The sequence below is a fragment of the Tasmannia lanceolata genome, unplaced genomic scaffold (assembly GCF_043159265.1).
Source record: "Tasmannia lanceolata isolate RefF3 unplaced genomic scaffold, GAP_Taslan_0.1 ptg000013l, whole genome shotgun sequence".
In the NCBI taxonomy this organism is placed as follows: Eukaryota; Viridiplantae; Streptophyta; class Magnoliopsida; order Canellales; family Winteraceae; genus Tasmannia; species Tasmannia lanceolata.
In genome coordinates this window covers 19,090,793-19,114,909 of record NW_027518690.1, presented here as the reverse complement: position 1 = coordinate 19,114,909, position 24,117 = coordinate 19,090,793, and the positions used below count along the sequence as shown (strand labels likewise).

The 24,117-nt window shown below is 40.7% G+C and overlaps 1 protein-coding gene across 1 annotated transcript in view; it reads right to left on the bottom strand.

Moving 5' to 3' along the window:
• Window positions 1-4,465: 4,465 nt before the first annotated feature.
• Window positions 4,466-24,117, bottom strand: part of LOC143889928 (fimbrin-2-like) — a 41,768-nt gene continuing 22,116 nt past the window's right edge. The window contains exons 12-14 of the mRNA XM_077394330.1: window positions 23,871-23,967; window positions 5,017-5,108; window positions 4,466-4,923 (exon numbers count right to left, since the gene is read on the bottom strand). Of these exons, the coding sequence (XP_077250445.1) occupies window positions 4,735-4,923; window positions 5,017-5,108; window positions 23,871-23,967 (378 nt within the window). The 3' untranslated portion in view covers window positions 4,466-4,734. The remainder of the gene's footprint in view (window positions 4,924-5,016; window positions 5,109-23,870; window positions 23,968-24,117) is intronic.

Sequence of the window (24,117 nt, the reverse complement as noted above, 5' to 3'; positions counted from 1 at the left end):
GAAGTTTATGCTGACGGACGACGAAGACTCGGTATATAGAGGCACAAAAATGGATTCAGATGACGATAACAAAGACCAAACCATGACTGCAGATGATGACTTTAGAGATTGAGCAAGAAGCCCGTCAGAATACTAAAGACATGGGAAGTGATAAATGTGAAGAAGACTTAGAAGTTCATGTTGAACAACAGAGGAACCAGGCTTAAAAAGAAACCTCTATGGCTGGAGGATTATGTCAGTTATTAGCTGTAATAAGAGAATAATAGTTAGTTAGGATCAATCAAAAGGGAATAATAGTTAGTTAGGATGAGGTTCCAGTTGTAACAAACAGTTAGAGAGAGTCTTTAAATAGATGTGAAACTACTGTATGATGACCATTTTGAAATAAAAATTCTTCTTTCTATCTTTTTCTCTTTTCTCCCTCACGCTGTTCCCTCTTCCTAATCTCTTCTTTATTTCAATTCGGTTATCTGTGCGAGCGATCCAATTCAAGGATCGTATCATTGTTGCTTTCATTTATCCAACTCAAGGACCCAGTCTCCTTCTTCATCAAAATCTCTACATTGGCAGATAACACGCGCTCTCAGTCAAGGATCGATGAACAACTCAAGCAACATCAACAACAACTCAATGAGTTAAGGCTTTTACAGTCGCAACAACATGAAGAATTAGTCATTATGATTAAACAATTGCAGAGTAGGCCCCAATCTAGCTGCTCCCAACAAACAAATGCCTATCAACATCCCTCAGGTAACTCCGACGATGCAATTGTTTCAATTCCGACAAATTTCAGTAAATTTGTTCGTATGGATGTTCCAATATTCAATGGTACTGATCCAATTGGATGGACATCCAAGATCGAACAGTTCTTTAGCTATTACAGTATCCCTGATGAACAACGATTAGCAATTTCTTCATTTCACGGTCCTGCACTTGCTTGGTTTCAATGGGCTAAAGCAAACAATCTAATACATTCTTGGAAGGGTTTTCTGGATGCAATCAAGATCCGATTTGGTCCATCTATTTATGAAGACCCCAAAGGCGAGCTTGCAAAGCTTCATCAAACATCCTCTGTTGAAGATTACCAGTCAAGATTCGAGGAGTTGTCGAATAAGGTCGGTTGTCTCTCTGAAGCATTCCTCAACAATTTTTGTATTTCTGGCCTTAAACCAGATTTAAAGAGAGAATTACAAGTATTACAACCATCTTCTTTACTGCAAACTATTTCTTTAGCTCGAATCTATGAACAAAAGTACGACGATATGAGGAAATTCTGGAAATCAAATTCGCTTAAACATGTAGGGGGACCGGGATTATTACCAAATCCTCCTAATGCCCCTGTTAAAGCAGTCCCTGCACCTCCATTAACACAAACACCGATTTGTACCAGACAACTTACCAAGGAGGAACTAAAAAACAAAAGAGAAAAAGGGCTTTGTTACTTTTGTGATGAAAAATATACCCAGGGACACGATTGTAGGAGAAGATTATATCATTTATCAGCAATAGATGAGGATACTGATTTTCTTTTGAATGAACATCTTGCTGACCCCCTAGAGGAGCATACTGAAATGTTTACATCGGAAAATTCCGCAAAAATCAGTTTTCATGCTATGATGGGGCAACAAAAGCGAGTACAATTAGGCTAACTGGACTAAGTGGAACTACATCCTGGCATATTACGCACCATTAAGAAAGTCTCTGCAATTTTTTTGGTTCAAATTAAGGATTTATGTTAAACAATTTGTGAAGGATTGTTTGATATGTCAGCAAACTAAGTACTCTACTGCTCCACCGTCAGGGTTATTACAATCTTTACCCATACCGAACTTGATTTGGGAGGATGTGGCGATGGACTTCCTTGTGGAGTTGCAAAATTCGAATGGTTTCACAACTATACCGGTTGTAATCGACAGATTGTCCAAATATGCTCATTTGGAGCTTTACCATTTACCTTCAATGCCATCAAAGTCGCTAAACTCTTTACAGAAATGGTGATTAAATTTCATGGTATGCCCAAATCTATCGTTTCTGATCAAGATCACATCTTTATTAGTAAGTTTGGGTCCGAACTTTTTAAACTGAGTGGGACATCTTTAAATCTTTCTTCTGCTTACCATCCACAAACTGATGGCCAATCTGGAGTATTATATCGGTGTATCGAGCAATATTTACAAGCCTTTTCTCAAGAGAATCCGAAGCACTGCCAGGCGTATTTGTTATGGGCAGAATATTCTTACAACACTTCTTTTCACAGTGCCATTCAAATGACCCCTTTTGAAGCTGTATATGGACGACCCCCTCTGTCATTACCAACTTACATTGCAGGAACTTCTTCTATTGAGGCTGTTGACACTGAATTAAGACAACGAGATGTTCTTTTAACTCGCCTTAAGACAAATTTGAGTCAGGCCAAATTTGACATAGGTACATGGGTTTTGCTCGAACTCCAACCTTATCGTCAACAGTCGGTTGCTAATAGAACATCTCAGAAATTAAGCAAGAGGTTTTATGGACCATATGAAGTTCTAGCTAAAGTGGGCAAAGTTGCTTATAAAGTAAAGCTGCCTGCTGATAGCCAAGGAAGAAGAGGCGATATACGTAAGAGACTGAACAACGACCTTCTTAAGAGGCATACTTCATCATCCTCAGCCTGTGGGAAAGGATTCCAGGTTGTTGGAAACAAAAGATCGATGGATTTATAGCTGACATTCTTGCTTCATCTGCCATAAAACTTCAAAGTTTCAATGCTTTTGTTGCCTCAACTCCATATATCGAGCAATTATCAAAGAATGCACTTTGTATGACTGAATTCACAGGTATTTTTTTATTTTTGAAGTTCTGTTTACTAAAATGAAATACAATATTTGTATATGCTATGTGTGTTATTGAATAGAATTGTATATATAATCTATTCATGTTTATTTAAAAAGAAATACAGTTGTTGTATGTAAATTCATGTCTTTTTATAACATCAAGCTTTATGTACAAAATTGGGAAAAGAATCAAATGCATGCAAAGAAATTTATCAGGCGTTCCAACAGGAAGATTCCATATGATGATCTAAACCGTTCATCTGTTTGGGCACAACGTAAATAGGTTGTGCCCCAAAAATCATTTCCATAGGATGATCCTAACCCTCCGATCTGTAGAAGATTCCATAAATGATTTTTGGGGCACTCCATATTCAGATCAGTTCAGATTGGAGGGTTAGGATCATCCTATGGAGATGATTTTTGGGGCACAGCCTATTTATGTTGTGCCCAAACAGATGAACGGTTTGGATCTTCATATGGAGTGGGCCGTACCTACCTTTTTAGATTTCACGTGTTTTCACAGCCACCCATCATATAAATTCTCATACTAACATATCCCCCTCGTTGAAGATGAAAACACCCAACATTTACAGAATAATCACAGAAAAATGGACAAAACGAGAAAAGAAGATATGTTGGAAGGACATAATGGTACAAATCTGTTAAAACCAATACATTAATTGTGTTGATAATATTAGCCAAAATAAAAGCAGAAAAATTGCTGAATGGATAGCTTTAAAATTTCCAGTTACCTGACTTGAACGGTGAAACTATCTCAGGTCGGGTTGGGTTTATGAATCTCGGGCTTTCTCATAAAATACCAAACCCGACCTGAGACATTTAAAAAGAGGTTACTGTTTGAGAGAAAAAGGTGGGAGGGAATGAGAGAGAGCTTGAGAGAGAAGCATACATAAGGAATATTTAGATAAGATCTATAATTTTATTAGGTGTGTCTGAGAGAGAGAGAGAGAGAGAGAGAGAGAGTGTGTGTTTTAAGGATCGCTCTAATAATGAGAAAGATTTCTGCATATTTGGCTGAATTGATGATAATATCAGAATCAGAGTCTCTTTTTTGTTTTGGTAGGTAAGCTGTGATTGAACCTCCGACCTCAAGGTTGAAAAGCAAAGCCTTGACCACTGAGCAAGAGGCTCAATCCCTGTCATAATCACGATCTTAAGAACAAGAGATCTTTCTCAATCAATCCACTCATTCTTTGAGAATCGGAAAAATCCTATTTGAGTTTGAATTTCCGAATATTCACACATGGTACAATTGCAAATGTGGCAGTTATTTGCTGTTTTTTTCTTTAAATCAGGCGAATAGGGAGACAAATATATAGAAAGTAAACCAGCAGTAAAAAGTACTCAAGGAGGTGCTTCTAGTCTAGTCAATCTTGCTTATTACTCTAGTAAACAAGGAGGTGCTCCTAGTCTAAAGTATACAAACATTAGGCTATGTTTGTTTTGGATTTCGAGAATTGATTTTGGGTCCAAAACTGATTATTGGACTCTAACTTGAACACTATTTTGAGTCCAATAATCACTTTTGGACTCAAAATCCAAAACAAACAGGGCCAAAAAAATGGGGTGGGAGGAGGCTTCGGTTATATGTAGCATAGATATAGATAAGTCGGATCAGGCCAAAAAAAAAACCCAAAACCTTCAAGCAGTGGAAGGAAGCTATACTATTTATCATGAAAAACTAGTCCAAGCTACCATTTACATGAACATTTGCCAATGCTGTAATAGTTCCAGAACAGGAAAGAAAACCTGAAAACATAACTCCAATACTACCCAGCTGTTAGCTCAGATCCATGTCATGCAGTTTTGAATGTTAAACAATTAGATACAATGTTTTCTAACAGGGTACTAAAACTATTAAAGAGAGATTTACAAGAAAGAAATGAATAAAACCCGATTATCTCTTTCCATTCTCTTCGGTGAAAGAAGCCTTGGACGCACAGTCATCTACGGCTGAGATCGAAAGAGTTTCCAATGAGCTTCCGTTCTCGCTATCTGAAACTACACTAGGCCTCTCTTCAAGAGGCTTTTTCAAGAACCAATACATGATGCTTGCTGTTAGTGTAAGCATCATTTTCGGATTCACCTGAGAAAAAAAATGGTGGTACGATTCAAATGTGTTTGGTTAGACCAATAAATCAAAAGATGTAAAATGAAATAAAAACGGTAACCAAATCACCTCCATTATGTCTTCTGGGAGCAAAAATATGGAGCACCCAAGTTTCCTCGCAACACTGATAATGTAAGTAGCATTCATCTTCTTCTCTGCATCTGTATAGTCTCAAAAATTGCAGTCATTAGATTGGTGACAAGAAATCACTATATATATATATATATATATATATATATATATATATATATATATATATATATATATATATGATGAAGAGATGTCCTTGAGCAGAACTCGCTTGAGATATATGATGAAGAGACACCGTTTGTGGAGGGCATAGGATCATCCTAACCCATCCAAAAGTGGAGGGCAAAATGCAGAGACACCGTTTGCCACAAATCTGCCAATTTTTTCCCTCCGTTTTTGGAGGGGTTAGGATGATCCAATGGAGCTGATTTTTGGTACATACCCTATCTAAGATGGGGCCTTGCAAATGAATGGTTCGGATCACAACAAAAAATGTGGGACCCATGTGTTTGGGCCCTCAAGCTCATATAAGCTATATGAGCTTCAAGCTCACAATCATTTTCCTCTCTCTCTCTCTCTCTCTCTCTCTCTCTCTCTCTCTCTATATATATATATATATATATATATATATATATATATATATATATCTCAAGCGAGTTCTGCTCAAGGACATCTCTTCATCATTAGTTTTTTATCTTTTTACAAGAGAGCTACTTTATGAATGACTTTGCAACAACACATTGTATTTTTTTCAAAAGGAAAAAATTATGTAATATTTGGTAATTTTTCAAAAAAAAAAATCATTTCAGCAACACATGCTAATTTTTCAAAAAGAAAAAATCATTCAAGTAATGGCATGAGAAAATGACAAGATATCAAAGGATTAATCAAGTTTGCCTGCAATGATGAGCAGGGCATTTGTTATATTAATTTTATGGATCTTTTTAAAATAATCAGCCACTTTGCAGATGATTTGTATGAGGACACACTGAAAGAGATGTGCATTAGTAAGTGTTACACTGGTGACTGCATAGACCATGAATACCCTTGTAAAACAAAATGCAACCTCTGCATTCGCAATTCCGTAATATCAAGTAATGGCAAGCCACTCAAATCACTTTCAGTGACAGAAAAGTGCCAAGATATCTGTTGAATAACGTGTATATAGGGTACTTTAGTCATTACTTGTAGATTAGGGGTGGTATTGTAGTCATTGTACATTGTGTTAGAGAATTTTCAAAATGGTATTGAAAAATTAAAATGATTTTATCAAGTTATATTTTAAATATAAAAACAAATTTCAGACAGGGCCGGTCGACTGGGGGTTCTTTGGATCGAGAAAAATAAATGAACAGAAGCATGTCGGCGGGCGACCGCGGTAGCCCGGTCTACTGCGGATGTTCGAAAAACTATCCGTTGGGAGAAAATAGACATGGCTTTTCACTTCCGGTTTTTAACCTTTCTTCATGTCTTTTGCTTCCCAACAGTCATGGATGTTTTTCAAACACAAGGGACACTTTGTGGGTGATCCAAGACTCTTAAATCACAAAGAGTTGTGATCGAATAGAAATTATTCAAACCAATCCAAGAGATGTCTTGAAGGGATGTTTCCCTTAACGAATAGACATCTAACGCTTTATAAAAAGAGATGTCTATCTTTTCAAGATATAGAAAAACAATTATTGTTGTACTTCTCTCTCTAGCAATCTCTCACTCTCTTGTTTTTCTAGTTAACTTGTTCATAAAACAGTACCCTAAAAACTGTTTTCTGCAAAAACAGTTTTAGTGATTTTCTCTAAGGCTTGAAATTCTTGAAAGGTGTTTTGGCTTTGATTCTGCTTGTGCAAAGCGTCGTCAAACATTTGTAGGATATTCCTACAAGGCTTCATTGTATCTTGGAGGCAATTCGCGGATCCCCTTTGCACAAACCTGGTGGGGGCGAAAATTGTCTTAAGGAAAGCAACATCATGCCTTGAAGCATCTTTTCTTTCACTATTTTCCCCATATCCACAACAAGTTCTTTTTTTCAACAATCTTAAGACAATTTTTCTTCGTTGGAGATCTTCATGGCGCAGTCAATGAAGCACAAATGACACAAGACTTTGTGAAGTTGGAACATTTCAACAAGGGGAACTTCAAAAGATGTCAGAAGAAGGTTCACTTCATTTTGACCACCCTCAAAGTGGTGTACGTCCTGACTACCCCGAAACCGGCAGTAGTGGAAAACGAGACACTCGCCCAAACCCGTAGAAGGAGGAAATGGGATCAAGATGACTATTTGTGCAAAGGATACATCCTCAACGCCATGACCGATGAACTCTTCGACATCTATCAAGGAACGGAATCGGCAGGTGGACTTTGGACGGCTTTGGAGACAAAATATCTCACTGAAAATGCCGCCGCCAACAAGTTTGTTGTAAGTCATTTTTTGAATTACAAAATGCCAGATGATAAGTTGGTAGTGAATCAAATCCATGAGATCCAACATATCATCAGTCAAGTTCATCAACAAGGGGTAAATCTTGATGATACAGTCATCATACCCTCAATTATTGACAAATTACCACCATCTTGGAAAGACTTTCGAAAAAGTCTTAAACATAAAAAGGAGGAAATTTCTCTTGAAGAATTGATTCAAGCCCTCCAAGTTGAGGAAGAATCAAGACTTCGAGACAAGAAAGAAGATATAACATCCTCTCAAGTACACATGGTGGAAAATGTCAATATGGTAAATGCCCCTACTGCTCCAACTACTCAACCTTGGAAAGATAATCGGAAGAGGAAATAGCATCAAGGCAAGGGTTCTGAAAAGAACAAGAAGCACAAAGACGCATGTTTCCAATGTGGCAAGACGGGTCACTACAAGGAGTGTCGATATAAAAAGTCGAACACTCAAGGAAACAAGGATGGAAACAAAGAAAAATTTGTTGCCATGATATCCGAGGTTAATTTCCTTGAAGGTGAAGATGCATAGTGGATTGACTCGGGGGCTACAAAGCATGTTTGCAAAGACAGAAACGCATTTTTGACTTATGCGCCAGTCGAAGACGGAAATGTTCTATACATGGGAAACTCTTCAACGGCGAAAGTCAAGGGAAAAGGGAAAGTGGAACTTGAATTCACTTCCGGAAAAGTCCTCACTCTTACCGATGTATACCATGTACCGGAAGTTAGAAGAAATCGTGTATCCTGTAGCCTTCTTAATAAGAATGGCTTTAAACTTATATTTGAGTCCAATAAGTTTGTACTTTCCAACCGTGGAACATTTGTAGGGAAGGGTTATATGTATGAGGGCATGTTCAAGATGAATATCAATAAAGTTAATGTTTTTGTTTACATGCTTGATTCTATTTCTTTATGGCATAATAGATTAGGACATGTAAATCTTACGAAAATGCATGATATGGTAAAGTTAAAATTAATCCCTAAATGTGATAAAAACATGGTAGATAAATGTAAGAAATGCATGCAAACTGAGATAACTTCAAAACCATTTCCTAGTGTAGAGAGATCTACTACTTTATTACAGTTGATACATAGCGATGTATGTGATTTACATGGCACTCCAACAAGAGGAGGCAAAAAGTATTTTGTGACATTTATTGATGATTTTTCAAAATATTGCTATATATATATTTATTAGGCCATAAAGATGAAGTCTTAGATAAGTTTAAGACTTATAAAATAGAAGTAGAAAACCAATGTGAAACTAAGATAAAGTGCATTAGATCTTATAGAGGAGGGGAATATAAATTCCCTGAATTTTGTAAAAATGAGGGAATAGTACATGAGTTTTCAGCCCCTTATACACCACAACAGAATGGTGTTGTTGAAAGAAAGAATAGGACTATTATGGAAATGGTTAATTCCATGCTAGTCAATTCTGGTTTAAATAAAGGGTTTTGGGGTGAAGCCTTACTAACAGCTTATCATATTCTGAATAGAATACCAAATAAGAAGACTCATGTAACCCCGTATGAATTATGGAAAAAGAGAAAACCCAACTTAAATTATCTTAAAGTTTGGGGTTGTAGAGTAATTGTTCAAGTACTCAAGATTACTTTCTGAAGAGGGAGACTTATTAGATGACCCTGGCAGATACAGGAGATTGGTTGGTAAACTTATATATCTTACGGTCACTTGCCCAGACATTTCCTTTGTTGTTAGTGTTATCAGCCAACATATGAGCTCACCTCGTCTTTCACATTGGCATCAATTCTTCAGATTCTTCGATACTTGATAAGTGCTCCAGGTAGAGGTTTGTTGTTCGAGAAGTATGAACATCAGAAGATAGAAGGGTACACAGATGCAGATTGGGCAAGATCCACAGCTGACAAAAGATCTATCACAGGGTATTGCACGTTTGTGGGCAGTAACATTGTGCCATGGCGAAGTAAGAAGCAGGATGTTATTTCTAAATCTAGCGTAGAGGCTAAATACAGAGTCATGGCCCACACAAGTGGAGAGCTTAATTTGTTACGCTCTCTTTTGTTAGAGATTGCTTTTCCTCCATTATCTCCTTCTCAGTTATACTGTGAAAACAAGGCTGCAATTCACATTCCACAAATCTGGTCTTCCATGGGGGACCAAACACATTGAGGTCGATTGCCACTTCATCAGGCATAGGATTCAGAAAGGGGAGATATGCACAGTGTTCATTAGATCGGTGGACCAATTAGCTGATATGTTGACCAAACCATTGAACAAAGCCAAATTAAGTGACATTTGTAGCAAGCTAGGAATGTCATGTATGTATATGCCTAATGGCATAATGGTCATGTGTAACATTCTCTCTTTATATAAATACATAAGTGAGGGGGAGATTTCCGTAACTCACTTTCCCTCTTCTTCATCTTCTCTCCAACATCATCAATAGGATTCATAGATGAATGCAATATGACACAAAATTGATCACAAATGTAAAAGTTGAGTCTGAAATAGGAGAGTCCCAATGATGAAATGAACACTCCTCCAATCATATTGTCAAGCTGTCTCAACAACACGTGGCATCATGTATCCATCTCCACCACGTCACGTAGAACTTTATTGTTAAACCTTTCACAATTGAAAAGGAAACCAAACACTACTTACCTTACCTTCCCTCGTTTCTTTAGCCGTGCAATTTTGTAGGGTCAACAACTCGATCTCAAATTTAGCTTGGTTACCATCAATTCTTAGAGAATGTTTTTTACGACTCCCACTATCAAATATTAGGTTAAGAACCCTTCACCTCTAAGTACGATGTGTTTGCAAGATGTTGTTAGTAACCAGTTACCAACCATGGCTTCGCTAGGAGTAAGCATCGATCCCCTAACTAGGAGAGCTCCTCCTCAATCTTCATAAAATCATCTTTTCTTCGTTATGTTCATCTTCATATGCATCAGGCTCCCTCCCTCCCTCCCTCCTTGAACCGAACAACTTGGGTTTTCTGGTGAAATTGAAATTGAGTTCTCCGATGAAAGTGGTTCGAGTGAAAGCTTATGATGAAACTTGAGTCTTCCATCGAACCACATTTGGGACTCCCTGGTTTTCAATGCAGCTCTCCTTGTCCCGCCCAGTCTCGCCACTCGGTCCCACCACACAGCCCTGTCACGCTGCCCAACCTCGTGCTCCTTCCCAGTCCCGACGAAACGAAAGCCAAAAGTCTCACCACGCAATCACACTGCCCTGTCCCCCCCCCCGCCCCCCCGCCCCCCCCCCCCCCCGGTCCCCATCCCTCCCACTCCCGCCGCCCTCTCTCACCTAGTCTCGCCGCCCATCTTGTCACCCATGCCCCCTCCGCCCAGCCCCTCTGTCCGGCCAAGGAAGAAGACGAAGGGGGCTACTATAGGAAATCGTAAAAAAGATGAAGGAACACGAGAATGTCATTTACAAATTTATTTTACCCTTTTGCTTCTTTTTAAGTTTTTTATTCTTTACATCCCACTTTTACCCGTAAACAAACTGGGGAAACCCCGGGTAAGTAACGAGGATTTCCAATTCCTAGTCTCGTCCCTAATCTCTGCCTATCCCGGGATTTAAACTACATCTAAACAGACCCCCTCGAGATTGCTAGTGTAATTCTAGAGTAATCTTCTTCCTCTTTGATAAGATAGCAAGAAAAACTCTTGGCGGGATGCCTTGAAATAAGCATCTTGTTTCTCTTATTTGCAATCAATATTTTTCTTCTTTTTTCTCTTCTTTTCTTACTTTATTCCACACAAACAACCTGCTAGGGAACCAAAAATCTTCTTTTTCCTTGCTTAAAACTTCAAAACTCTATTTTTTTTCTTCTTGTTTTACCCATCCTCATCCCAGCCTAAACCTCGTGTCCCTTTCTCTTTCTCCAAACCCTTGCCTGCGCCTTCTCGAGCATATATCCCACAGCTTCCCGACATATGGTTACACCTTCCCAGCAAATGACTAAACCCTTCTAAACCTACCCAAAAACTAGTAAAAAAATCAATTTAATCAAAAAAAATTTCGGCCCAAAAACATGATTTTACCCATTCTTTTCACTACTAATGTCTCTTCTATACATCATCCTTGGTATCAGAGCGAAGCAATAGTCCTTCATCCGATCATCACTAGTTCAATTGTGTAGCCCTTCAAGATCCACAATGTTAGAATAAGCCTATGGGCATTCTAGTAATTGTACCTTATCTTTAAGTATATAAATAAATCAGTGAGGGGGAGATAGCTCTAACTCAGTTTTTCTGTTCTCTCAATCTCTCGTAACATGGTATGAGAACCCTTGGGTTTCTGATCGCTAGGGACTTCCATCAGCCTCCATCTTCTTCATCTCCAAACCTAAACCCTAACCCTAACTCTATCCCCGCATCTTCCTTTCCCCCTAACCCTAACCCTATCTCCCCCATCTTACCTTCACCCAGCACCACTCGCCCCCCTCCCTTTCCACACCCAGCACCCTCGCCCCCCCTCCCTTCCACCCCCACGACCCTCCAGCACCCTTCCCCCGTCCCTTTACCCACCGGAACCCCACCCCACTTCCCACGACCCCCCCGACACTCGCCCCCCTCTCCCACGACTCCCCAGCACCCTCGCCCCCCTCCCTCTACTCACCGGCACCCCACCCCCCTTTCCACGACCCCCCGACACCCGTCCCCCTCTCCCACAACACCCCTCGACCCTCGCCCCCCTTCCTCTACCCACCGGAACCCCACCCCCGCTTCCCACGACCCTCCGTCTCCCTCCCTCCAACCCACCAGACCCCCGTATTGTTCCCCCCACCACTGTGGCACCCCTTCCCTCCCCTCATCCACCACCGTGAACCCCCCAAACCCCGTATCCCTAAATCTGTCCTCTGTCCCTGCTCTATACTCCTATCTCATCAATTCTAACCCTATTTTTTCACTATTTTGTCTTTCTTCCATCCTCATATGCTGACCTAGCTTTGTTCCCATCACTTTTTCTTCGCAACTTCGTCCCATCGTTGCTATGGCTTGGATCCCCCTATCATTGTGGATCCCTCTCTTGGCATGACCACGGAGGTCCGTGCCCATCCCCCACCTTTGGCTACCTCTTAGGGGTGGACATAGTTCGGGTCAGAACCGACAAACCGAACCGAATCGGCCACTTTGGTTCGGTTCGGTTCGGTTCCAGAATTAAATGGTTCGGTTCCGGTTTAGGAATCCTGGAACCGTGGGAATTTGGTTCGGTTCTGGGTTTGGGATCCCGGAACCGAGAACCGAGTGGATCATATCCCCCATCAATCGGATAAATTCACCCCCCTTTAACATTTTGCTTTGCCTTTAAACTTTTAAAGTTTTAATCGTAACTTCTTAAAAGCGATAAAATCTCAAACAGTCCACTGGAAAGTGGAAACCCTAGTTTTTTCCCCAAAACGATTAACATCTCGCCGTCTTCTCTCTTCAACCTCTTTTGGGTTTTGGCTTTTGAGAGAAGTAGCAAAGAAAGAGAGAGAAGTGGGCTTCGGCCATTTGTCTCGGCCATCACACCTTCTCCGGCAAGCTTCCCCAAGCTCCGACCCAGTGTTTAAAAACTCGTTGACTCGGCACGGAACTCGGCCGAGTCGACTCGGTTTCGTGAAGACCCAGTGTTTAAAAACTCGGCCATCACACCTTCTCCGGCAAGCTTCCCCAAGCTCCGACCCAGTGTTTAAAAACTCGTTGACTCGGCACGGAACTCGGCCGAGTCGACTCGGTTTCGTGAAGACCGCATTTTGGAGTAGCAGACTCGGCGAGTCCGGGCCGAGTCAAACACGAATATTACTTTTCTCTTGGATGGGATCGACCAGGAGAATCTTGGCGATCCGTGACTTCTCCCACTGGTTGATCTTCCCAAAACATATTTCTGAATCTAAGGCTTAAAAAGACAAAAAAAAGAAAGATCCGTGCTTGATTTATTCAACAAAAATGATACGATTCATACCTATAAATCTGTGTTGAATGTCTCACATTTCTATTCATCCAAAGAAAAGCTCAATCTCCCTTAGTTTCTTGTGCAAAAACCTTTTGCCATTGCCTTCATCCACTGTTTTCTTTTTGTGGAAGCAAACCCACATCTAAAGCCTATGATAAACCCTCCTTGCGGGGTTTCCTACTAGTTGGGCTTTCAATTTTCGGCAGAAGAAGAAAAAAATTTTCTGGTTTTCGTGCATTTCTTTGTTAGGAGGAAGAAGAAAGGTTCTTTTCTAGTTTCCTTATCTGCTAAGGTAATGAAAGTATGAAACCCTACAATAAAGTATTTATTAGGGAAATCATACATCCGGCCCTGTCTTACTTGGGACAGCCTCCCATCTTTGTAAAAGAACAGACATAAACACATGAAGGTAGCTGTCCCAAGAAAGAAAAATGGGGTACAGTGCATTAAATGACACGTTGGGCCCTTGTTCTTACTTGGGACAGCCCCTTTAAGTTAAAGAAATGCTACAAAGTACAAACACACTTGAGGACCTTGAGGTGGCTGTCCCGAGTAAAAAATGGAGCACATATAGTTTTAATAAAGTGAGGAGTGCCCGAATCAAAATACAATAGTGCTGATAACATTTCCCTAAAAAAAAGGAAAAAAAACTCAAAATTGCTTTGACCCATTTAATGCCATTTATTAAACACGGGCATAGCATAGGTGTACTGGGCGGCTACCCATTTTTCTATGAAAAAGTTAGCTGCAATTAAACTTTTAATGTTGGATAATCCAAACCGTTGGATAATCCCCTGTCATATCTATTTTAATTGGTTTGATCATCTAAGCCGTCCATTTGATAGGTGACAACGTAAGTAGGTTATGCTCAAAAATTCATTTCAATACTTATTACTTTAAATGGCTATAACTTTTGGATGATCTCTTTCTTGTATGGCTTATGCCATAGGATGATCCAAACTGTCCATTTGGTGGGCCACAACATAAATAGGTTGTGTGGAAAAATTCATTACCATAAGATGATCCTAATCCTTCGATACATTGACAACTGCATATTATGGCAAGTTCTATGGATCGGAGGGTTGGGTCATCCTATGAAAATGATTTTTTAAGCACATTGTATTTACTATTTAGAATTTTAGATGGCGACTCATCCAACGCACGCTTTGGATCATGTTATACTATTAGCAGTACAATACTAATTGAAAATTAATGGACCAGACGTGGCTCATCAAATGGATGTCTTACATCCTATAATGTGAGCCTTACAGTACTTCTTGAAAAATAATACATCTGGTATATTTTTTGTATGGCTCACGCATAGGATGATCCAAACCATCTATTTGTTGGGTCAAAACATCAATAGGTTGTGCCCAAAAAAATGATTGCCACAAGATGATCCTAAATCTATTGATAACTGCATATTATGGAAAGTTCTATAGATTGGAGGGTTCGGATCATCCTATGTAAATAATTTTTGGGCCACAATGCATTTACATTGTGGCTCATCCAATGGACAGTTGGGATCATGTTATATTTTAAGCCATATAGTACTTCTTGAAAAATAATGGACTATAGGGGATTACACCATATAGAAACTCATATAATCTAATCCCTTATTTTAGTAATGACAGTCCTCTCCTATTTTTACACTTTTCTAGATATAGTGACACACAATGCCGCTTGATCCTGCATGGGAGCATGGGACGATGTCAAATCCACCATCGAGAAAAATGGTGCGTTGTATTTATTGTAACAAAATCACTACCGGTGGGATTAATCGCTTTAAACATCATCTTGCTAAGTTACATGGCAACGTTGCCGGGTGTCCAAGCGTGCCTGAACAAGTGATGAAAGAAATGAGAGCTGCCCTCAAAAATTATAAAGAGGAGAAACAAGCAGTAAAGAACGTGAACGAACAGATTGCTGAAGAACGAGGCACACAAGAAGAAGACATGCTAGATAGAGATATGCGTGCGGCGAGGAAAGCTAGTCAACGTACATTCTTTATGGAAAGGGAAGCACAACGCATCGCACGAGATGGAGCTGGCCCATCATCAGGACCTTCACGTAGGTCAGATGCAGACCCGTCATTTGCACCTAGACGTAGGTCTGATGCTGGTCCATTGTGGCAACACGAAGTTCTGATGTTGGCCCATCGGCGATAGGGCCCACAGGTACGGGCAGAGGTTTTCGTTCAGCCTCTTATCACGAGGTTCCTACAAGGACTGGAACTTTAGACCCACTTACGTTTGTACCCCCATCACGACAACCTACTTTAAGAGCAGCATGGGGGAAAGACTTGAAGAAGAAGTTGGGCAGGGTGGTGGGAAGACTATGGTATTTTGCCGGACTGCCATTTCATGCGGCTTCCAATCCATACTATAGGGCGGCCATAGAAACAGCGCAACAAGTAGGACCTGGAGTTAATCCACCAACTCCATACGAACTTGGAGGTCCCATATTAGATGCAGAGGTTGAAGATGTCAGACAATATGTTAATGACTTTAAAAGAATATGGGACAGATCGGGCTGTACAATTATGGTCGATGGCTGGAAAGACATCAATGGAAGGACACTGATCAACTTTTTGGCATATTGTCCTCGAGGGACAGTGTTCCTTAAATGCATTGATGCTTCAAGTGAGCAAAAGAACGCAAAATATTTATTCAAACTATTTGACAAAGTGGTTGAAGAAGTTGGAGAAAAATATGTTGTTCAGTTTGTAAATGATAATGCAGCGAACTATAAAGCAGCCGGAAGACTATTGATGGAGAAAAGAAAAAATCTTTTTTGGGCTCCTTGTGCGGCACATTGCATTGACTTAATGCTGGAGGAGATAGGAGACTTGCCAGAATTAAAAGAGTGGATTGAGAAAGGAAGAAAGATAACAAAATTTATTTATAATCATTCACAAGTCCTAAATTGGATGAAACATCATACTGGTCAAAAAGATATTATTAGGCCCGCTGTCACACGATTTGCTACCGCATACCTATCACTTTCTAGCATAAATGAGTGTCAAGCAGGGTTGAAAAGCTTGTTGGCTTCGAGAGAATGGAATGGATCCCGCTATGCAAAACTGGCAGATGGAAGAGAGGTTGAACAAATTATAACAGATCGAAAGTTTTGGGAAAATATTCAGCGAATCATCAAAGTCACACAGCCACTTGTTACCGTGCTAAGAATGGTGGATTCGGAAGAAAGACTTGCTATGGGGTTTATATATGAAGCTATCGATCGTTCAAAGGAGGAGATACAAAAACTAATGAAAAACTTATGCAAAAAGTTGTGGGATATCATTGACAAGCGATGGGCAGTGCAACTCCATCACCCTCTTCAACCGCTTGGAGCCAACTTCCTCAAAGCGAATGAACGCATCAATTCAAGTATAAATATTTACCAATCAAACATAATTTATTCATTATAAATTCCTTTCATTAGATTCAATAGTATCTTATAGTATTACTGATGCATTCTCTTTTTATTTATAAGATTGCGGAGTTTCGCGATGTTATTGGTAATTTTGGGAGTGAAGATGCATTGAGATCCAAATCAGCAATGGACCCACATATGATTATTATTTGACATGATTCTATCAAATTTATATGAATAATTATTTTTTACGTTTTTATTAAATACAGCGGAGTGGTGGAGTTTACATGGTACTAAGCATCCTGAATTGCAAAGGATTGTTGTGATTGTGTTAAGCCAAACTTGCTCATCTTCAGGATGTGAGCGCAATTGGAGTACATTTGCTCACATTCATACAAAGAAGAGAAACAGGCTTGCAGTGAAGAAGATGGAAAAACTAGTGTATGTCCATTACAATTTGAGATTCCGAGAACGAAATGTCAGAAGTGGTCCCAAAGGTCCAATCGATTTGGATATAATTTTTGCTGAAGAAAATGCTGAGGAATGGTTAGTTGAGAAGGAACCACCACTTTTAGATGTTCAGGTAAGTAGACGAAAAGAGATGGAATGTGAGGAGTCACCGACAAATGAAGGTGGGTCAAGTGACAGTTCTGATAGACATCAGCATTGCATAAATGATGAGCTTAGTGATAATGATGATGGTGATGGAGACGACGGAGGTGACTTTGCAGTTTATAATGAAGGTGTTGATGAGCCCAACCCTGATGCGCATGGAGACGCTGCTGGTCATGAATATTTTGTTGGATCTGATGATCAACATGATTATGATGACCGTGATCCGTATCAACACTACACTGGGGACGTTGACGCTTATGATTTGCATGGTGCTCTAGAGATGGATCCGAATATTGGCTATACATGGCAGCATAATATAAACACATTTGGCATATTTCCTGAATATTCTGAGAGTAACTCGATTGATAACCATAATTACACTGACCAAAGAATCCATCAATTTCCATATAGCCACTACGAGAGTGGCTATGATCCACACTACTGATGTGCCTACTCTTATATTCATCAAGAAGAAATTGTCTGAGCGGAAGCCCTTGTAAAATTTTGAATTTAATGTAACACAATGCATGTATTGATCATGGGCTATCTTGGGCTCTTTTCCTTTTTGTCACCATATCGACTCTTTGCATTTTTGTCAAATATAATGTATTCATTTTTTGTAGAAAAGTATGATCCATTTCACTAATGATTTAGTTACTAATGATACTTTAATACTTATTTTTACATTATTTCTATTTTTTGAATTATTTATTTATTTTTATAAAAAATTACGGCTCATCTGACTTGGCCGCGTCAACCGCGTCAACCGCGTTCTTGACCGCGTCCGCGTCGAGTCGACAAGGATTTTCTTCGGCCGCATTCCACGTCGAAACCGCGTTTTTAAACACTGCTCCGACCACCTTCATCTCCTTCATTGTCTACCTCTGACCATCATCTATTCCGGTGATTTCTTCGCCCTAATCACAGATCCAACCACCTTCCCCATCAAAACCTCCACTATCTCTTCCAATCTCACCCTCCAAACCCTCCATTATCTCTTCTAATCACAGATTCACCCCCTAGAAAAAGGAGAAAAGCCCCAGAAAAAAAGGGATCGCTTCAAAAAGACATTCGTCTGGAAATGGTAGGTTTTCTCTTGCAATTTTTTTTAAACGTCGGAGTGGATTTTTCTCCTGCAAGTTCACTTGAAAATCTGTTTTGAATTAGTTGTTCTAAAGTTCTCTCTTCATAAAAATCGAGAGATTTCCATACATTGGATTGCATGACTCAGAAACTGGATGTACATTGCATGACTCAGAAACTGGATAATGGATGTACATTGCATAACTCAGAAACTGGGTATACATTGCACCTGGGTAAACCCAGAACCGAACCGAACCGAACCCAGAACCAAACCGAACCGAACTGATCAAGTTCGGTTTTGGTTCGGGTCGGTTCCAGAGATATATGGTTCGGTTCTGGTTCCAAATTCCGGGAACCGATTACATATGGTTTGGTGGTTCTGGGTATACCCCAAAACCGAACCGAACCGAACCATGTCCACCCCTACTACCTCTTCCTCTTCTTCTCCTACCTTGGAACCTGTGGAGAGTTCTTACCCACAATTGAACATTGCCAAGTTTGTTGGCACCAACTACCTACCCTGGAAAGTTGCGGTTGAGACGTACCTCCTCGGACGAGGTAAGGTCAATTTCCTTTGTCAGGATCCCCCTCCGTCCAAGGACCCTTCGTATACTTACTGGGAACAGGAAGACGCTTTGATTCATAGTCTTCTCTGGCAGAGCATGACCCCTGCCATTTCCTCCGCCCTGATACTCCTCCAGACTGCGAAGGAGATCTGGGATCACACTACCTTCACCTATTCTGGAGTTGAGAACCTCACCCGTATCTGAGCTACTAATTCTGAGTGGATGCGTCCGTGTCGTGGTGACATGTCTCTTGAGACTCACTATGGGCAGTTTATTTCCTTATGTCAGCAGCTTGACGTCTTCATGTCCCTCACTTCTGATGTTAATGTTCTCCGCGGCAGTGGGAACAAATTCGAGTGGTCCACTACCTTGAGAGCCTAGGCCCGGAGTTTACCCACCTCCGTCATCAGATTCTCGGGTCAGGCAACATTCCCATGTTGCGTGAGGCCTATTCTCTTGCCCAGCACTGCCTTGGCGAGTCTCCATCACGACGCCCATCTGATAGTTCTGCTCTAGCGGTATATGATGGTGGTGGTGGTGCTCGCCCAACCAGGGGAGGAGGTTCTTTTTCCCAAGCTCGTGGCCATGGTGGTGGCCGTGTTGGTAGTGGACGTGGCCGTCCTTATTGTACCCACTACCAACATGATGGCCGCCAGATTGAGACTTGATATACGTTTCATTAAGAGCTTCGCCCACCTCGATCAGCTCATCTCACGACAGCTACCCCTTCTGACCAATTGACTTCTGCGTCTGCTTCTACATCTGTTGATGAGCCCTTCAGTTTTACGAGGGTAGATTATGAGGAGTTACAGCGGTTTCAACAGAGTGCCTTCCACGCCACTGCAGGCTTTGCTCAGCCAAGTAGTTCACCCACGACCTTACTCTCTAGCTCAGGGTCCTGGATCATTGACTCAGGAGCCTCAAATCATATGATTGGTAACTCGTCTCAGCTCTCTTTGTTTCGTTCATTTCATCTGATTTCCAGTCTATTACTCTAGCTGATGATTCCACTACTCCCATTACTGGTATTGGCACCAATTGTCCACCTCATCTGCCACTATCATTTGTATTATGTGTCCCTAAGTCTTCCTTCAGTTTACTTTCTGTCTTGCTTGCTATATCTCATTTTTCCCTTCTTATTGTGTATTTCAGGATCTTTCGAATGGGAGGACGATTGGATCAGGACGCGAGGTGGATGGCCTTTACCGCCTTGACTGCAGTTCTTCTTCTATTGCTTTACCTAGTTCCGTGGATGCCTTTCAGTGGCACCGTCGACTTGGTCACACATCACTTCAGTGTCTCCGGCAGACATCTTTAGTTCATGCTTTTGTTTCTCCCTTTCAGTGTGCGTCTTGTGAACTCGGGAAGCATCACAGAGTGTCTTTCCCTTCCTGAGTCGTTAGTCAAGTCGATAGTATGTTTCAGTTGGTTTATTCGAATGTATGGGGACCTTCTAAGGTCGCGTCAAATAATGGATTCAAGTATTTTATTGTCTTTATTGATGATTATTCCCGTATGACATGGGTGTATTTACTGAAGGACCGCTCTAAGGTCTTTTCTGCTTTTAAAACTTTCCATGCTGAAATAAAGAATCAATTTGGTTGCAGTCTTAAATGTCTTCGTACCGATATCGCTCGTGAATTTTTCTCTACTACTCATGGTTTTCAGGACTTCCTCTCCTCTAATGGTATTACACATCAATCCTCATGTGCTTACACCTTGCAACAGAATGGTATAGCTGAACAGAAATTGCGATATCTCCTTGAGGTGGCCCGTACTCTACTCTTTCAGATGCAGATTCCTAAATCTTTTTTGGGGGAAGCCATTCTTACTGCATGTTTTCTGGCGAATCGCCTTCCGTCCTCTGTGTTGAATGGTGGTTTCCATATCACCATTATACCCACAGCAGGACCCTTTTCCCTTATGCCCCGTGTCTTTGGATGCGTCTGCTTTGTTCATCATTTGGGTCCAAGTCGCGACAAACTTGATCCTCGATCAGAACGGTGTGTCTTTCTGGGCTACTCTCGTACCCAGAAAAGATATCGCTGCTACAGTCCCCGTCTGCGTAGGTGGTTTGTATCGGCCGATGTTGCATTCTTTGAGACGGAACCCTTCTTCGGTTCTTGATCTGGTTCTGTCACTACCTTCTCCAGGTTGGAGCCTGAGGTGTCCATTTCTCTTCCTGTCCTTCTAAACATTGCTCCGGCATCTTTACCATCCACTTCTGACTGTTCTCCTGGTCAGGTCGACTTCTGTGTTCCCAGCGTGGCTCCTCCACCTGTTAAATTTCAATATCAACATCGTCAGCAGCAAGCACGGCAGCCTCTAGCTCACCCCAACAAATCGTCTTACACAGGTAGAGATCCCCATACCCTCTACTCAGGTATCCTCCACCCCTTCTCCTGCAGTTGTATCTGACTCGCCTATTGCTTCGCGTACTCGTTCTCATTCTACTGCACACCCTATATCTCAGTTTGTTTGATATGATCGTTTAACTCCTACTTTCAAAAGTTTTGTGCTCTCTATGCCTTCTGTTGTGTTACCATAGTCGTTGGATGAGGCTCTTAATCACCCACGGTGGCGGGCTGCCATGGACCTTGAAATAGATGCTCTACATTCTAACCAGACATGGGATCTGGTTTCTCTACCTGTTGGTGCTCGACCTGTTGGCTGCCGTTGAGTGTTCTCCATTAAATATCTGCCAAATGGTACTGTTGAGCAACTGAAGGCTCGTCTCGTTGCTAAGGGTTACACTCAGACTTTCGGCATTGATTACAATGAGACATTTTCTCCAGTTGCGAAGTTACCTTCAGTTCGTGTTCTCCTGTCCCTTGCAGTCAACCAGGGCTGGCATCTTCACCAGTTAGATGTGAAGAATGCCTTTCTGCACGGCGACCTCCCTTGAAGAGGTGTATATGGAGCAACCTCCAGGGTATGTTGCTCAGGGGGAGTTGTCATCTTCTGTCTATCGCCTCAGGAAATCCTTATATGGGTTGAAGCAGTCTCCACGGGTATGGTTTGGCAGGTTTAGTGAGGCAGTTATGAGGTTTGGCTTGAAACAGTGTGTTGTGGATCATTCAGTATTCAGTCATCAGTCCTCAGCAGGATGCATTATGTTAATTGTATATGTCGATGATATCATTATTACATGTAGTAACTCAGGGGGTATTCAGAAACTGAAAGCTTCTTATAAAAAGAGTTCACTACAAAGGACTTGGGACGTCTCAAATATTTCCTTGGGATAGAAGTGGCATACTCCTGCCATTCAAAAAAAAAGAAGTGGCATAGTCCTCTAGCGGCTTATCTCTATTATAGAGAAAGTATGTTTTGGATTTGTTGGAGGGAACATGAAATCTTGGTGTAAAACCTATGTATGCACCTATTGATCCCAATGTAAAACTAGTTCTAGAAGAGGGTGACTTGTTGGAGGATCCTGGTAGGTATAGAAGGCCTGTAGGCAAGCTCATATACCTTACTGTTACTCGTCCTGATATATCCTATGCCGTTGGGGTGGTCAGTCAGTACATGACCTCTCCTCATACTTCACACTGGAGTGCAGTAGTTCAAATCCTCAAATATCTGAAGGGTGCACCACGAAAGGGCTTATTATTCAAACGACATGGTCATATGCGAATTGAGGGGTTCTCTGATGCTGATTGGGTTGGATCTCCTGCATATAGGAGATCGACTACCGGGTATTGTGGGTATTATACCTTTGTGGGAGGCAACCTGGTTTCATGGAAAAGTAAAAAAGCAGGACGTCATTGCAAAGTCAAGTGCTGAGGCAGAATACAAAGCAATGGCACATACTAGTACAGAGATTATCTGGTTGAGATCACTCCTGTCTGAGATTGGTATTGTGTTTCCTTCGCCTTCACAGTTGTATTGTGCCAACAAGGCTGCCATTTATATTGCGACAAATCAAGTCTTCCATGAGTGAACAAAGCATATCGAAGTTAATTGTCATTTCATTCGTTAGAGAATTCAGAAATGGGAGATATGTATTGTGTTCACTCGTTCTGCAGAACAGTTGGCTGATATGTTCACAAAACCATTGAATAAAGCAAAGTTGAGTGACATTTGTAGCAAGTTAGGAATGTATAACTTATACATTCCAGCTTGAGAGGGAGTGTTAGAATAAGCCTATGGGCACTCTAGTAATTGTACCTTTTCTTCAAGTATATAAATAAATCAGTGAGGGGGAAATAGCTCTAACTCACTTTTTCTCTTCTCTCAATCTCTCGTAACACAACAATATTATTTATCAAATAATATGGATGGGTTGCATCCAACACTATATACATAACAAAATCCCAAGATAATCATAAAAAGTTATGGTTATTCTACTATGCTGAACAAATTGTCATCCAAGTGTGTGTGTGTGTGTGTGTGTGTGTGTGTGTGTCCCCTCCATGTCTAATTATCAAAGTCCCTTCATGTATGATCCAAGTTTCTACAAAAGTGAGGTTCAAGCATAAAGGCATTATGCATATTCTGCAACTATGTTTGATAGTAATACCACCATATTACGAGAGTTAAGCAGTTTGTTAGAGACAGTTACACACTTGTCTCACCTACAATAAAAACTATTATAAACAACTATCATGAAAGAGCTTAGCCTGTTCTTCATAATTTCTCCTAGTCTGGCACAACTATTTGTGACTAAAAATCAGGTCAAGGTTTTGTTCTAGGAATATACTCCATGGCAATAATGTTACCCAACATGAACTTTATTATGACATGGATAAACTAATATATCATTTTCACAATTACGAATTGGAAACCATTGAGCACCAAATCATACAAAGTCCAGAAACTAGTGTTGAGTTGATAATGTTGCTTCCCATTTAAATACAAGGTTAGAGAAATTACCACTTTCTCCTTTTGTGACAAGGCTCCAATTCACAACTCTGGGCTCCACCGCACTGAGCAGCTCAAGGAAGAAAATGCCATCAGAAAGACTCCTATCCTGCAATACTAAAATGATCACAACACATATACTGAAACCTCGACACCATATCCACATGTTAACTAGTATCCTTAAAGATCATCAATTTATACTGTAGTAACTAGTAACAATAAAATAAAGTATAATTTTGAGAATGTAAGTACACAAGAC